A 14,222-nucleotide genomic window follows, 5' to 3' on the forward strand; every position below is an offset into this window, starting at 1 on the left:
TTTGCAACCGGAAATCAAACCTAACGAATATCGTTTACTGTCCGAAATCCAATTGTTCGGAACGGATTGTTCGGAAATACGAGAAATACTGGGTGTATACTTAAAATGCGTAATTTTTTAAAATTTTTAGCTTTTATTTTGAAACATGTGTACAATATAAATTTATTTAAAGTATTGGCCATTGTTAGCTATGACCCTTTTCCACCTTTCTGGGAACATATGGATTCTGCGCCAAAAGAACTGCTCATCGTTTAGGCCAAGAACGAATCGAATACGGTTTAGACTATGAAGAGGGTGAGGCAAAACTTCCCAACCACTTAATTCTAAAAAGTTTTAACAGGTATTGCAACATTTGACCTAGCGTTGTCATAATGGAATATTATAGGTTTCGGCTGCTGTGTTTTCAGCAGCTCATAATAGATAGGACCTTTTTGGTCCTGCCAAATACAGATCATTACCTTAGCGCCATAGATATTTGGCTTTGGAGTCGATTCATCTGGTTGGCCAGGCTTCACATACGATCTCTTAAGCTCCGGTTTATCGTAATGGATGCAAAAAATGTTTTTACATACAATATCGTCTTTTAAGGTCTCTCAATTCGTATGGTATCCAATTTCCTTGCTTTTGGATGAATCCTGCTGCTTGCAAACGTTTTTAAATTGCTGGGTGTGTAGCTCCCAATCATTTTGCGAGCTCTTGTTGAGTTTAACGACAATATTCATGCAGTAATGCCTTTCTTGATCTTCAAACTTTTTTGGCTGGCCTGGACGATAATTGTCTTCCGTGTCAAAATCAAAACTTTTTAACCGAACAAACCATCTATCAAACATTTAAACCGATGGAACAAATTCACCATAAATCGGTGTGCACTTTTTTGAAATTAACGAAGTAAAGCAAAACTTCCCGCATTTGACGCTTTGTTGGCACAAAATTCTACATTTTCAATGATTAACCATTGAAGGTTAGCTTTTAGTTTCGTGTGAAGTCATTATACCAACACAATATTTCCTTGGACGATTGATCGATATTTTCAACAGTTCCATCCAAATTGGTGAACTGAGGTATGTTTCTATATTTCAAAAATTATATGATCTTCTCCTGGAAAATTTTTTATCGAAAAACTTCGGATATCGCATTAAACAATATATATAATTGACAAGTTTAGTAGGTTTCAAATTTTGATTTCTTTTAATAACTCTATAACCATCCTCTGGACTAACTTTTTAAAAAAAAAAATATTTTACTTTTCAACATAGTCTCCTTTGAGCTCTATGCACATTGTTCAACGTTTCTCTAATTTTTGTATCCCTTTGAAAAAGCAATATTTGTCGATGTCATCAAAATAGGTATTTGTTAGTGAGATTATTTCATTGTTGGAGTCAAATCTCTTTCCGCCGAGCCCTTTTTTCAGGTTTTGAAACAAGAAATAGTCACTTGGTGCTAAATCCAGAGAATATGGCGAAAGTGGGAGCATTTCAAAGCCTAATTCATGGATTTTTGCCATGGAAACTGTACATGAGTGTAACCTTTGGTACATATGCAAGTGATCATTCAAAATTGAAACCACTGAGCTGATCGGACTACACCATATGGAGATTTTTGTCAATTGTTTCGGGTGTAGAGACCTCAGCTGGGCGTCCAGAACGTTCGTGTTTGTAAGGCCGCAACAAAATTCAGAAAACCACTTTTTACCATTGAAAATGATGGTGCAGAGTTCCCATAGTATTTATCAAGCTTAGCCTTTATTAATAATCAGACGAAATTCACTTTTTTCCAATTTCTCCTCAAGTCACGAGGTAGCCTGCTGTCAAACACAAACTAAATGAAACAGCTTGTTCAAATTTTGACAGGAGCAGTGTTGCCCTTTGCATGTAAGACCGGGGAAAATCAAAAAGTCCGGGACTTATTGACACTAGTATACTATGGAAACACATATTTAAAGCAGTGATCTGCATTGATAGCCAAAAGGAGACAAATATAATCTGTTATTTACCTACAAGCAACACGATTGTCAACGAAGTTCATATTTTATAATTAGAGGTAGGCATCTACCTCTAATTTAAAGTTAATGAGACTAATAAACAGCCCGAACTCTAGCAATATTCAAACGTCAAATGTAACTCTAAACTACTTCGTTTTTTTAAATATTTATTTTGTATGCTTAGATTTGTTCGTGCACTATATAAATGAATAATTATTTCAGGCTAAATACAGGCATATTTTAAAATACTTTTTAATACTTGATAAAAATAATAAAACTGTTTGTTAATTTCTTCAGATAACCCTCTGCACAGTTGGCTATGGCGATATGGTTCCTGAGACGTGGCAGGGTAAATTGATAGCCTCGTTTTGTGCATTATTAGGCATTTCGTTTTTCGCTTTGCCAGCGGTAAGTTGTAATAATCCATTATACATTTTCTATATTAAACAAAAAACAAATATTTATCTCTTTTTGAAGGGCATTTTGGGTAGCGGTTTTGCCTTAAAGGTCCAACAGCAACAGCGTCAAAAACATATGATACGGCGACGTCAACCCGCTGCCTCGCTTATACAGGCCTTATGGCGATGCTATGCGGCCGATGAACATTCAAGATCAGTGGCAACCTGGAAAATACATCAAGTAGCTTTACCCAGTCCGCCTGCCTCGTAAGTACACAAATCTGGTTACCAAAGATCATCACTTTACTTAATGTCAATATGTATATGAGAAAATACTAAATTATGTTTTGTATGTTCAATGTTTAATCATTGTTAAAACGTCATTTGAATGTTGCATATTAATTAAAATCTATGATTTTTGTTTGCCTGAGGTACGTTTAACATCAGAGTTCGGACATTAATGAAAGATTTAAAGGAAATGTTTTCCCAAAAATGGTGTTGTTTGGAAAATAACTGTGGAAAAATGATTTACAATGCGAATAATTTATTTCAAACCTTCAGAGCCTACATAAAAAGTATCATGTAAACGTTTACGACTAAAGATCGATCAGCTTCCAAAATATGCTAAAACTTGAAAATTTTATTCGAATGTCCTTGCAGATATTGCATTTTTGGCATCTTTACTTCAAAATCTCCATCATTTTTTAATTTTAATATAAAATTAGGATAAGAGAATTAATTGCAATAATGTCTCTTCGATTTAACCTAATCTCTTTTCAAATTTATTTCTCCAAACTTTCTTCCTGATCACAAAATCACTTTCCAAGTTATTATTCCAACAAATCTAAAGGGACAACTCATTTTTTCAGACAACCAACCACCAAGTTCGTTTCTCCCATTACTCTCTCAAAGTATTTTATTACAGTGTATCATCAAACAAAATGCATGATGCATATCAATCAATCAATCAATCATTTTTGAAATTGTTTGTTTTTAATGTGAACCAAAAAAATAATTTTTACCCTTTTGGTTTTTCCGTATTTTCAGTTCTGAGTATTGGGATAGACTGTTTAAAAATTTAATTGAAACTAGGTAAACTACATTAAAACAAAAACCTCCATAAAAACAAACGCATTTTTTTCCAAAATCAAAATACCAATTACAGTATATTGAACACCACCGTATTTGTCAGTCTTTTACTCGCATTCACCTCTTTTTTGAAACTCTGTTATTTCTCATTTATATTTAAATACTTGCTAGCTTTCGACAGTTTTCATTGAAAATCCACTAACAAAAACAACAACAACAAAAAGTTATTTTAACGTATAAATTTAAAAAATTTGAAATAAATATTATTATGGAGTGGGTTTTAACAATGTTATCAAATTTTATATTATTTAATTGCTAAACAAAACAAAAAAAAAACGTATTTATTGAACACTACTACTACTACTTCCCTCTCTCTCTCTCTATCCTTCCGGCTTGATGGTTATGTTGTAATTTTTATTACACCCTTTTTAAAAAAAAAAATACACCAATATTTTACACTGAATATTTTGCACCGGAAAAGGATTTTGAAAATTTTGTAAACAACACTTGCACCATAAAGAAATTATAACAAACATAAAAACCAAAACACTTGTCATATCCTTCATTAGTAGTTAGTAATGCCCTTTCAAAAAGAACTTATTGGGCGATCACTTATAAGAATAAAACCCTTATTTTGAGAGTAAAAATACAATAATTATTGTTTAGACAGCTTATTCCCAGTGTCCAAATGATCTGTATCATATCCGATATAGTACACGCAGAGAAAAATACAGTTTTACGATTCACATGTTTGTTGAAATCATATATATGATTGCAGTAAATAAGTATATGTTCGTGACAACCATTTTTATGATGAGGGATTTACCATAAACTGAGAACAACATATTATGATATAATGATTCATCATACACGTGATTGTCATAAACCTATATTTATATACTACAATCATATACATATATAACTGCGAAAATCATGTGAATGTTAACTTTACCATATTATGGTTACCACAAGCATATAAATAATGTGACTATAATATTGTTAAAAAACTTGTACAAATTTTGAAATGGTTACAGTAAACATGTACAACTATATTTTGTATCTGGGTGTAATAACAAATGAAGATTCGTGAATTATCTGGAACATTCGAGAACATACAGAAGAACATCCTCGAATCTACAATATACCAGCCATGGTAATAAGCGCAGTGGGATTGGAAATTTTTAAAATTGTTAGTTTCGTATTGTAAAAATGTCTCTATTATCATATAACCCCGCCAAAAACTTGTTAACGAATTGCAATTACTGAACAACATCATTTTTAATGACTACTAATTACCAGTAGACTAATAATATTGGGTGTATGACTTAAAAATGTGGGATTTTTAAATTTTTAGCATTTATTTTGAAAAATTTTGTACAATACAAATTTATTCAAATAATTGATTTCAACAGCTCATTATAGATAGGACCCTCTGCTCCCACCAAATACATAACATTATCTTGACGCCATGGATATTTTTCCTTGGTGTCTATTCGGCTGATTGGTCGGGTTTCACATGAGATCTCTTATGCTTCGGGTTATCGTAATGGATCCATTTTTCATCGCAAGTAATATTTCCGTGCAAAAATTATTGTCTTTCAAAGTCTCTCGACTTCAATTCGTATGGTATACAATTTCCCTGCTTTTGGATGGATTCTGCTACTCGCAAATGTTTTGAAATTGCTGCTGGAGTAGCTCTAAATGATTTTGCATGCTCTTGTTTAGTTTTATAACAATCTTCATGCAGTAATGCCTCAAATTCATGATCTTTAACCTTTAACAAAATCGGCCCATAAATGGCTGAGATATAAGTAAAAAACCGGGACAACCTCGATTTTTCACTATTTTTGATCTATATCTGGATTACTAAGTCATTAATATAGACAATATGGATATCTAATAATAGATATTTCATTGTCCATTGCAACGATGTACATATATAAGGCTATAATAGTAAGTTGGACTTACCATGGGTCAAAATCGGGAAAAATATTTTTTAACCCGAATTTTTTTTTCATCCAAAAAAAGTTTTTTGTCATAAATTATTTTCCAAAATTTTTTTTTTTTAAATTTTAAAAAAAATTGGAAAAAACTTTTTTATCAAAAAAAATTAGTTTGTCATAAATTTTTTTCCAAAAAAATTTTTTTTTTAAAAACTTTGGAAAAAACTTTTTTAAAAAAATTTAAAAAACAATTTGAAAAAAAAATTAATTTTAAAAAATTATTTTAAGTATAATTTGGCGAAGGGTATATAAGATTCGGCACAGCTGAATATAGCTCCCTGACTTGTTTCAAATTAAATAAGTGAAGCTAAACTTCCCGCATATGACGCTTTGTTGGTATAAAATTCGACATTTTCTAAGCAAAACAAACTTTGTTGTTTACACTATAATGTTCAATAACTAAGTGAGAATAAATGACAGACATATGCCCTTCAAAATGACATATTCGATATTAAAATCTAAAACGGAGTTCAAAAGATACAAATCCCGCATTTTCATACACCCAATATTAAAATTGTTACAGAATGTCATAAGTCAGCCAATACTAACTATCCCAGCAGTTTGAAAAGTGCCAATTGAAAACCTTACACTAGCTATATTACTACTTGTACAACTGTGGCCTATTGGTTACATTTCCACAGCATATTCACTAATAAGCAGTAGCCAGATGATATTTGCCTTAAGTATTTGAAAATAAATTCAAGAAAATATACCACATCGTGTAATGCTAAATGTGGCCGTTGGAATGCAGAAAATGCGAACAATTTAGAGAGGTTATGAGTTCAACCCCGCTATCTAAAATTAGTTTCTTTTTTTTAATGCTGGAGTATTAGTACTATAGAATTTAATATTGAAGTGTTGTGTAGAGTGCGCCAATCGGCCACCTGCAATGACATTCCAGTGTTAAATTCAGCATTCAATAACGTTGCTGGTGGGTTGAAAATTCGCTAGTAGTAGTTCTCAGTGGCTAATTAATTCGACGTGGCAGAACTAGTTCAATGAACTGCAGGGATTCTAGTTCTAAGCAATACAGACATCATGTAGTGGTCATTACAAAGTATATTTATTAGTAATGTAAATGGTTAATTAAAACATTTTTGCACAAAACAAAAGAAGTTTGTTTTCGCTAGAACACATATTTCTAAACTTATGCTACAGGGCTAAACGATCATAAATATTATTCGGAAAACATGTTTTAACAATTCTAGGGAGAGTTAAAATATAAATATTGAAATCTATGACAAATGACAGACTATGCTAAGAAATCTAATAAACATCGCTTGACTATAATTATATGGACTCGTTAGTAGTTCAAATTACTTATTAAACAAATCATAATTACATTTTATAAACTAACAGCCATCTTCTCATTCGTAAAGCTTTTAATAAAACTATAACACTGCCAATGTCAACATATCAAACTTTTCGTAATCGGTATTATACATGTAAACAAGCTCAATAAATTTATGCTTAGAAATTTGATCTATTCTGCATTTTAACTGAAGTTACAATTCAATAAAAAGTGCAGATTAGTATCAAAGTAATTGGTAAACCACAGCTAAATTGGAAATAATTGGAATTCTTTATGTAGTTTAGAACGATTTTATTTACGCTATCTGAAACAATGGGTCTTTTCTATTACTCTATTTTATTTATGAACTATGTAATTGCTTGAGAAATACTTAGACATTTAAGAGACAAAACAAAAAACTCAATATTATTTGATGATGTTTTTTTTTTGGTTTTTCAAAGAAATCCACTACGAGCTATAATTAGAGTCATTAATATTAAAAAAGATTTCAAAATAATATCTTTTATGAAAAAAAAAAGTTGAGAAAATTATCTTTAGAATCTAAAGTTTAGATGTTGCTATTTAAATAATCCAAAATTCCAAAAAAAATCATCATCAAATTCTGTTGGGGTTTTTTGTTTCTGCCATTTAACATCTAAATTACTAATTGAACAACTACACAAATACCTACTAATTAAACATTATTTCAAACTTTCGCCCATAAAATGCCATTTCAAATCAAAAATTAAAAAAAAAAAAACCCCAAAAAAATTACCAAAAATCACAATTCGCAGAAGAGCATCATCTAGTTTTAAGCACAATGCATCATTTGTGGCCCGCCTACCAACCATCAGACGTCACAAACCCCAATCTATGCAATCGCCGGGCGGTGATGGCATCAAAACAGTCGCCACCAATCGCGTCTCCCGGTATACGCGCAACATACGTGAGATGAATCAATCGGTGGAGAATCTTGGTGAGTATAAATGTTGAAAGTCTTATTATTTCTAAATGAATTTAGCGTACGTGCATGTTATTTTTCGATCTCGCTTACTTTCTTCTTTTTTAATTTAAACGCTTTAAATTTTTTTACCCAAAAAAAAAAAAAACAAAAAAAAAATAAGAAAAATATTTATAAAACAAATTATTACATTTGAGAGCTCTACAGCCCAGTTTGCTGCTAAGCATTTGTGTTTATTTTTGAAAGCATCAAATGATGATGTTGAATTTCGATAAATCGTCAGTTATATAGTAACATCATCGGATATTGTTGTATATATATTTATTTATTTCTTTATTTATTACAGTTACATTTTAATGCATACTGGGTGTAGTAGCTATAACAAAAAAAGTTTTCATGTTTTTTGTTTTGATTATTATTTACATTATATTTAATTGGCTCGATTAAGGGGGTCGTGAGAAGGAATTCAGAATAGTTTCCTAAACTATGAATTATTAGAAATTTACACAAAATCTGTAGCAATTTAATAGAGAAGTTTCAACGTCAATCTTATTTAATTTTAGCAACTAGGTACAGCACAGATTTTTAGCACTGTCCAAGTTTTCTCATTATTTCATCAGAATACATTCTGTTCAAGTAACAATAGAATAGTGAAACACATTCCTCAATGCTCCAGTGAATCAATAGATTCAGATGCTCTGCTGGCGCCAATTTCGCCCTATCCTTTACATTCTGTCTTGTGGGCAGTGACATGGACCCTCGTTCAGAGAAGATATGTATATTGGTTTGGAAGTTCGACATTGATCATTTAGAAAAAGTAGAAGAAAAAAAAAGGTCTAGCGGTAGCCTTGACTTAAATATTAATTTAAGTCAAGGCTTAAACACCCACTCATATAGTGTGATCCCCCAGAAATCGAGAGAAGTTATTTCAGACACCCAAAATCAATATGTTTTGATAGAATTACATCATTGTCATTTTCCAATACGGTGGATGAATCTATAGAGTGGCTAGTAGGTCTCTCGTACAGCATCACAGCAATACTGGCGGTCGCTTAGTGAATTGTTGGACTCCAGAACAATTGCTTTTGAGCGATCATTTACAGGAGTCTTTGCTTCTCTTTAGGAGTTGGATTAGTAATCTTCTAATACATAGGAAATTCTCTACTACGTAGTGTGAACAAATGTTCTGACAATCAGCAAGAGTCGTCCACATGTACAAAATTCTTCCTTGTGGCGTCTTTTCGAATTTATCGCATTATAAATCCTTCCTCTTCCAACATTTGTTTAGGGGACGGACGAATACAGACTTAATTTCATGTTGATCAATTAAAGTTTCTTGTCAACCGATTTTGAACCATTTCCAATATCAAACAGGGTCGTAATGTGCTTTCAACATACCAATGGACTGATACAATTCCATGAAGACCCTTAAAATTCTTTAGCTTCTGTCGGCATAATTTCTGCAGGATGAAATTGATTTTAAAATAAATTTATTTAATATAAACTTTTTTAAAAATTAGCGGGTTCATTTGGTCCATTATTAAATTTCTAGTCCACCTAGCGGCATGTTCTATCTTCTCTGTGACTGTCCAGCTCATAATATTGTATGTAAAGACATGAATTTCTGAATAAAAATATAAAGAACCATTTGAGGTTTCCGTAACGATAATGTGAGTCCTTGTTGGATAGCTGAAAGCGACAGGATGGATCTACATATTAATCCTCTCATTTAGTTATGAGGTCCTTCCTAAATAAAATCTTATCGATTCTACTTGATTGCTTAAGTGTGAAACAGCGACTCGGATTTTTTAATAAATTTAGTTCATTTGACTGACATACTTCTCTCCTAATGGAGAGAGCCTCTACTATTATTCTGTATCTCATTCTGTTACTGGCTTCTCAGGCGATGACACTCCAATTCAGGCGCGGATCCAGGTCAACCTTTTTTATATTAAAACCTTTCGGTTTTGAGAGGGAAAATTTCCTTTTTTCTCCTCGTGGAAACGCGCCTGCTCCAATTATAACCAGGGCCTCTACTATTCTTCTGTATCTCACTTTGTTATTGGCTTCTCGGGCGATATCACTCCAATTATAATTTGCAGAATTCAGCATCTTAGCGGGAGCATCAGGTTCAAAATACCTTGTGGATTCCATCTTAATGCTTGTCGGATTATATTTTAACAAGATCAATTTCTCACTTATACGAATGGACTTATTCGACTGGACCAAGTTTTACTAGCTTATTATTACACTGACTTTATATTGAAATTAAAGATTCTGAATTTCGTATTGGACGAAATCTGGCTTGATCTACAAACATTGTTTAATATGCTAATTTTGTCTTCCACTCCTGTTACTTATAAAGCTGATAGTTGAATCATTCCACACTTTCAATAGTATCAAGTCCGCCACTGAGAGCATGGCATGAGTATCCATCTTTAAAAATTTTATCTTAGCTATACTTCATTGATCTATTTTAAAACTAAATGAATGAAAATTTTTAATGAAATTCCCAAAATTGCACGAAAATTACCAAAAAAATATTCCTGGGTAATTTGAAATTCGTCTCACTAAAAGGTTTTAAGGTTTTTTCTTTGATTTTCCACATCGATTTTCGTAGTTTTGAAATAGAATATGGCGCACAAATTGTTTTAAAGTAATTGGATTTACAATTCTTAGTTCGCGAGGTATTCAAACAATATTCTCCTGAAGAACCACTAGGACTGAAAAGGCGATAATTCTGTTATCCAATAAACACTTAAAACCAACTCCCATATTAATCTTAGTTCACAATCTTAATCGAGCCAAAATTTTATTTGTTTACTATTAAAAATAATTATACATAAACTTGTATATAAAAACAAACAAAATACAATAAATTAAATTAAATTTTTCTTTGATTATTAACAAATATATACATATATATATATATTGCCTCTATAAAAAATATATGAATATAAGATTAGGATGCCAACCGGTATTGATTACCACAAAACAACCACAATCACAACAGAGAACAGGAGTTTGTTTTAATCCTTTAGGGCACCATACGGGATTTGCATGATTTAATTAACCACAATAAAAAAATACATACAATTTTAATAAAACATAAACCATCAAACCAAAAAAAAAATAAAAACAAATTCTTTATAGCGATTTGCACTTGTATTTGAAATACTTTTAATATTTAAAAATTCAAACTTCAAACCCTCCCCCACTTATAGAGCTGCGCCTCTGAGGAATAAATTTATAAGGGGAAGAATTGTTTATGAATGTAAGTTTCTGTTGGAATTTAATGATATTTTAATTTTTGTTTTCAATTTTCTTTCAAAAAAAAACCATAATCAAAGTAATAAATAAGTTTCCTTAATTTCAACTTTTCATTTTATTTTCTTTTTTCTAATATGAATTTATGTATGAAATACTTTGTATTATTCTCTCACCGATTTTCACAGTAAATGTTGATTTTATATCTATATAAATATATATATTTATATAAACTATGTGTATACCATATATACAAATTTAAAAATATATATATAGATTTCTTTATAACGAAAAAAAAACAAACACTAAATATTAAATAACAAGTTCAATAAAGTAAAAAATAAAAAATCAACCTAAATCTCTATATAATTAATTCCCAATTTTAAATAAATTCCAAACAAACAAAAAAAAGTTAATAATAAATAATACTACTACAATATATTTTTTTAAAAAAAGTTTATGTTGATGTTCAGTGTAACACAGTTTAAAGCATGTGAATTTCAAATAATTTTCATAATTTCGTTACGTTTTTCTTTTTGTTTTGTTACATTTTAACAAACCACTGTGTTTTTTTAACTACTTATTGATGTCTTTCTTATACTTACATATTTAATTTGTCTACATTCATTTTAAGTTTTCGTATAACCTTAACTTATACTACTTATATGGTAAATTTGATTACTCGAAATATTTTGTCTCTATTTATCAGGGGATGCAACGATTTACATAGTATATATTGCCCTTATAATCTGGAGCATAATAACTACAACTACTACCTCAGTATTTCCAAGAACGCCTCGTGTTTTAAATAGAAAATCCTTGTTAGCGCCGGCTATACGTCTTTAATAGATTCCGACCGAAACCGTGTTTTTAGGCCAAAATCGAATCATATCTACTGTTCGCCCAAATCCGTAACAAACCGAAACTTGCTTCTCCTTTAAAATTACATAATCTAAGTATTCGTCCAAATTCATTCAAAAACGAATACTGATCAAAACCCGATTTTTGTTTTAATCTCAAACCGAACTCCTTCAGGTATGACATTTGATAGGTATCCAGCATGAGCAGAAAATCGTTCATCGAACTGCAATAAAATTAAATGATCGTAGATGCAATTATCGTTCGTAATATATTTCAGATGAGAGTCTAGGATTTCAGGAGTAAATGTTTATCAGCCTTAACCCTATTTTAATGATATTATATAGAGTTTATGAATGGTCATCAAGACAACGTTAGGACTACATTGAAACAACGTCTCCAGGAAATTAGATCTCAGATCTGGTATAACACTATTCCCAAAGACTGCCAAAGTAGCTGACAGCAATCGAACACTAATAAATCCATTTAAAGACACTCAGTGACTCAACTGCTACCATTTAGCGTTTTGAAAACTACGTTTCAGTCTGCAACTGTGTTAAATATTTCAGAATTTCACTCTAACTATTGGGTGTATGACTTAAACATGCGGGATTTACAATAGATGGCGTATCTTTTGAACGCGATTTTTGTTTGTAATAACTTATATGTCATTTTGAAGGGTACATATCTGTCGAAAATGTCGATTTTTTTTGTCTTTAACTTGAAAAAAAATGCCGCTGAAGCACACCGATTGCTCACGAAAGCTTAAGGTGAATGTGTTTCATCGGTTTCAACGTGCGAGAGATGGTTGGTTCGTTTCAGAAGAGGCGATTTTGACACAGAAGACAAAGGTCGCCTAGGACAGCCAAAAAAGGCATTACTCCATTGAAGGTTGTTGTAAAACTCTCAAGCAGCAATTTCAAAACGGGTGCGAGCATTGAAATTGGTATAATATGAATTGAATCGAAAGGGTCCTATATATTATGAGCTGGCCACACCATCACCGAGAACCGAACACAACTGATTCGTTTGAAGCCAAAAAACTACCAGAATGAACTCGGCCAGACATGAAACTGTAATATTCCATCATGACAACATTCGGCCACATGTTGCAATACCTGTTAAAAATGTTTAGAATGAAGTGCTTGGGAAGTTTATAGTCCAGACCTTGCCCCAGCCAACTACTATTTGTTTCGATCGATGCATAACGCTCTCTCTGGCATACGCTTCACTTTGGAACAGAGTATACGATATTGGCTTGATTCGTTCCATTAAGTGACCCTAGAACTACCATTTCTATATAGTGTCATATCCTAATTTCCATAATGGCCAAAAATCCTCTCCAGATTTATTTTTTAAAAAAACTCAAATTTATTGGAATCCTGATATTACGATGGGTTCACATATCCATCTATTATTTCAGATGGATAGTTTTTTTTCCATTTTTTTCTTATTCTGAAATTATTTCAGATATTGTAGATATAAATTTGTTTATTAGAATTCAAGTATTATGACTGTTAAGTGATTAACAGTGCTCTGTTAACTGCAAAATGGGCTGAGCTAAAATATGTGGTTTATGTATGTATATGCTAAATAAATTTAAATTTATCTTCACACACATTTGGTCAATTCACAAGGTCTCTTATTAGTCATATTGTCATAATGTCCTAATATATCTCGACTCGGCAACTCGGCTTAACCGGCTCTTAGGCATTCGGCGAAGGTCTCTACTTTTTGGTTACGATAACACAATAAACATAGCATACAGAGTAGTATTATTTTAGGACATTTTTTGCTTGAAAAACAATAAAAACCATTGTGAAATATTAGGACATTATGACATGATAAGAGACCTTGTGAGTTGACCAATTGTTTTATTAAGGGGACGATATAGAGTTTGACATTACCATGAGTGGCGAATTTTATTATGTATGGCGTTTGACATAAGCTTGAAAAAGCATAAATATGTACCTACATAAATTCGTCTTGTAGCATTTCCTTTGCTTCATTATTTTGTAAGAGTTATAGATTATGTTTTGAGTATATTGAGTTATGGTAAATGATGTTTAATCAAAATATTTTTGTTAAAAAATAGTAACATATCCACGATTAATCTAAATTGTTGCATCCCCCAAAACATATTTTACTTTTTCCTTTGAAATTGCATTGACCATGCATCATTGAAAATTACAATAAAATCTGAATCTTATTAAAGCAAATTTAGTAATTTATTTTTATAAAATTTATGAATATAATTATTATTTCATTTAAAATGAAAATGGTTGAATATTTCTTATGTCCTTTTAATTTTTATTGAAAACGAACAGAATTTAAAACATTGCGCTATTTAATAATATTTAATGCAAATTTAATT

General features: G+C 31.3%; 1 protein-coding gene across 2 annotated transcripts in view; it reads left to right on the top strand.

Moving 5' to 3' along the window:
* KCNQ (KCNQ potassium channel) overlaps positions 1 to 14,222 on the top strand; it is a 130,269-nt gene that overhangs the window by 106,209 nt on the left and 9,838 nt on the right. For both annotated transcript variants that reach the window (XM_065514385.1, XM_065514384.1), the window contains exons 7-9: positions 2,279 to 2,389; positions 2,459 to 2,646; positions 7,557 to 7,738. In XM_065514385.1, the coding sequence (XP_065370457.1) occupies positions 2,279 to 2,389; positions 2,459 to 2,646; positions 7,557 to 7,738 (481 nt within the window). The remainder of the gene's footprint in view (positions 1 to 2,278; positions 2,390 to 2,458; positions 2,647 to 7,556; positions 7,739 to 14,222) is intronic.

The sequence above is a fragment of the Calliphora vicina genome, chromosome 5 (assembly GCF_958450345.1).
Source record: "Calliphora vicina chromosome 5, idCalVici1.1, whole genome shotgun sequence".
NCBI classification, from domain to species: Eukaryota; Metazoa; Arthropoda; class Insecta; order Diptera; family Calliphoridae; genus Calliphora; species Calliphora vicina.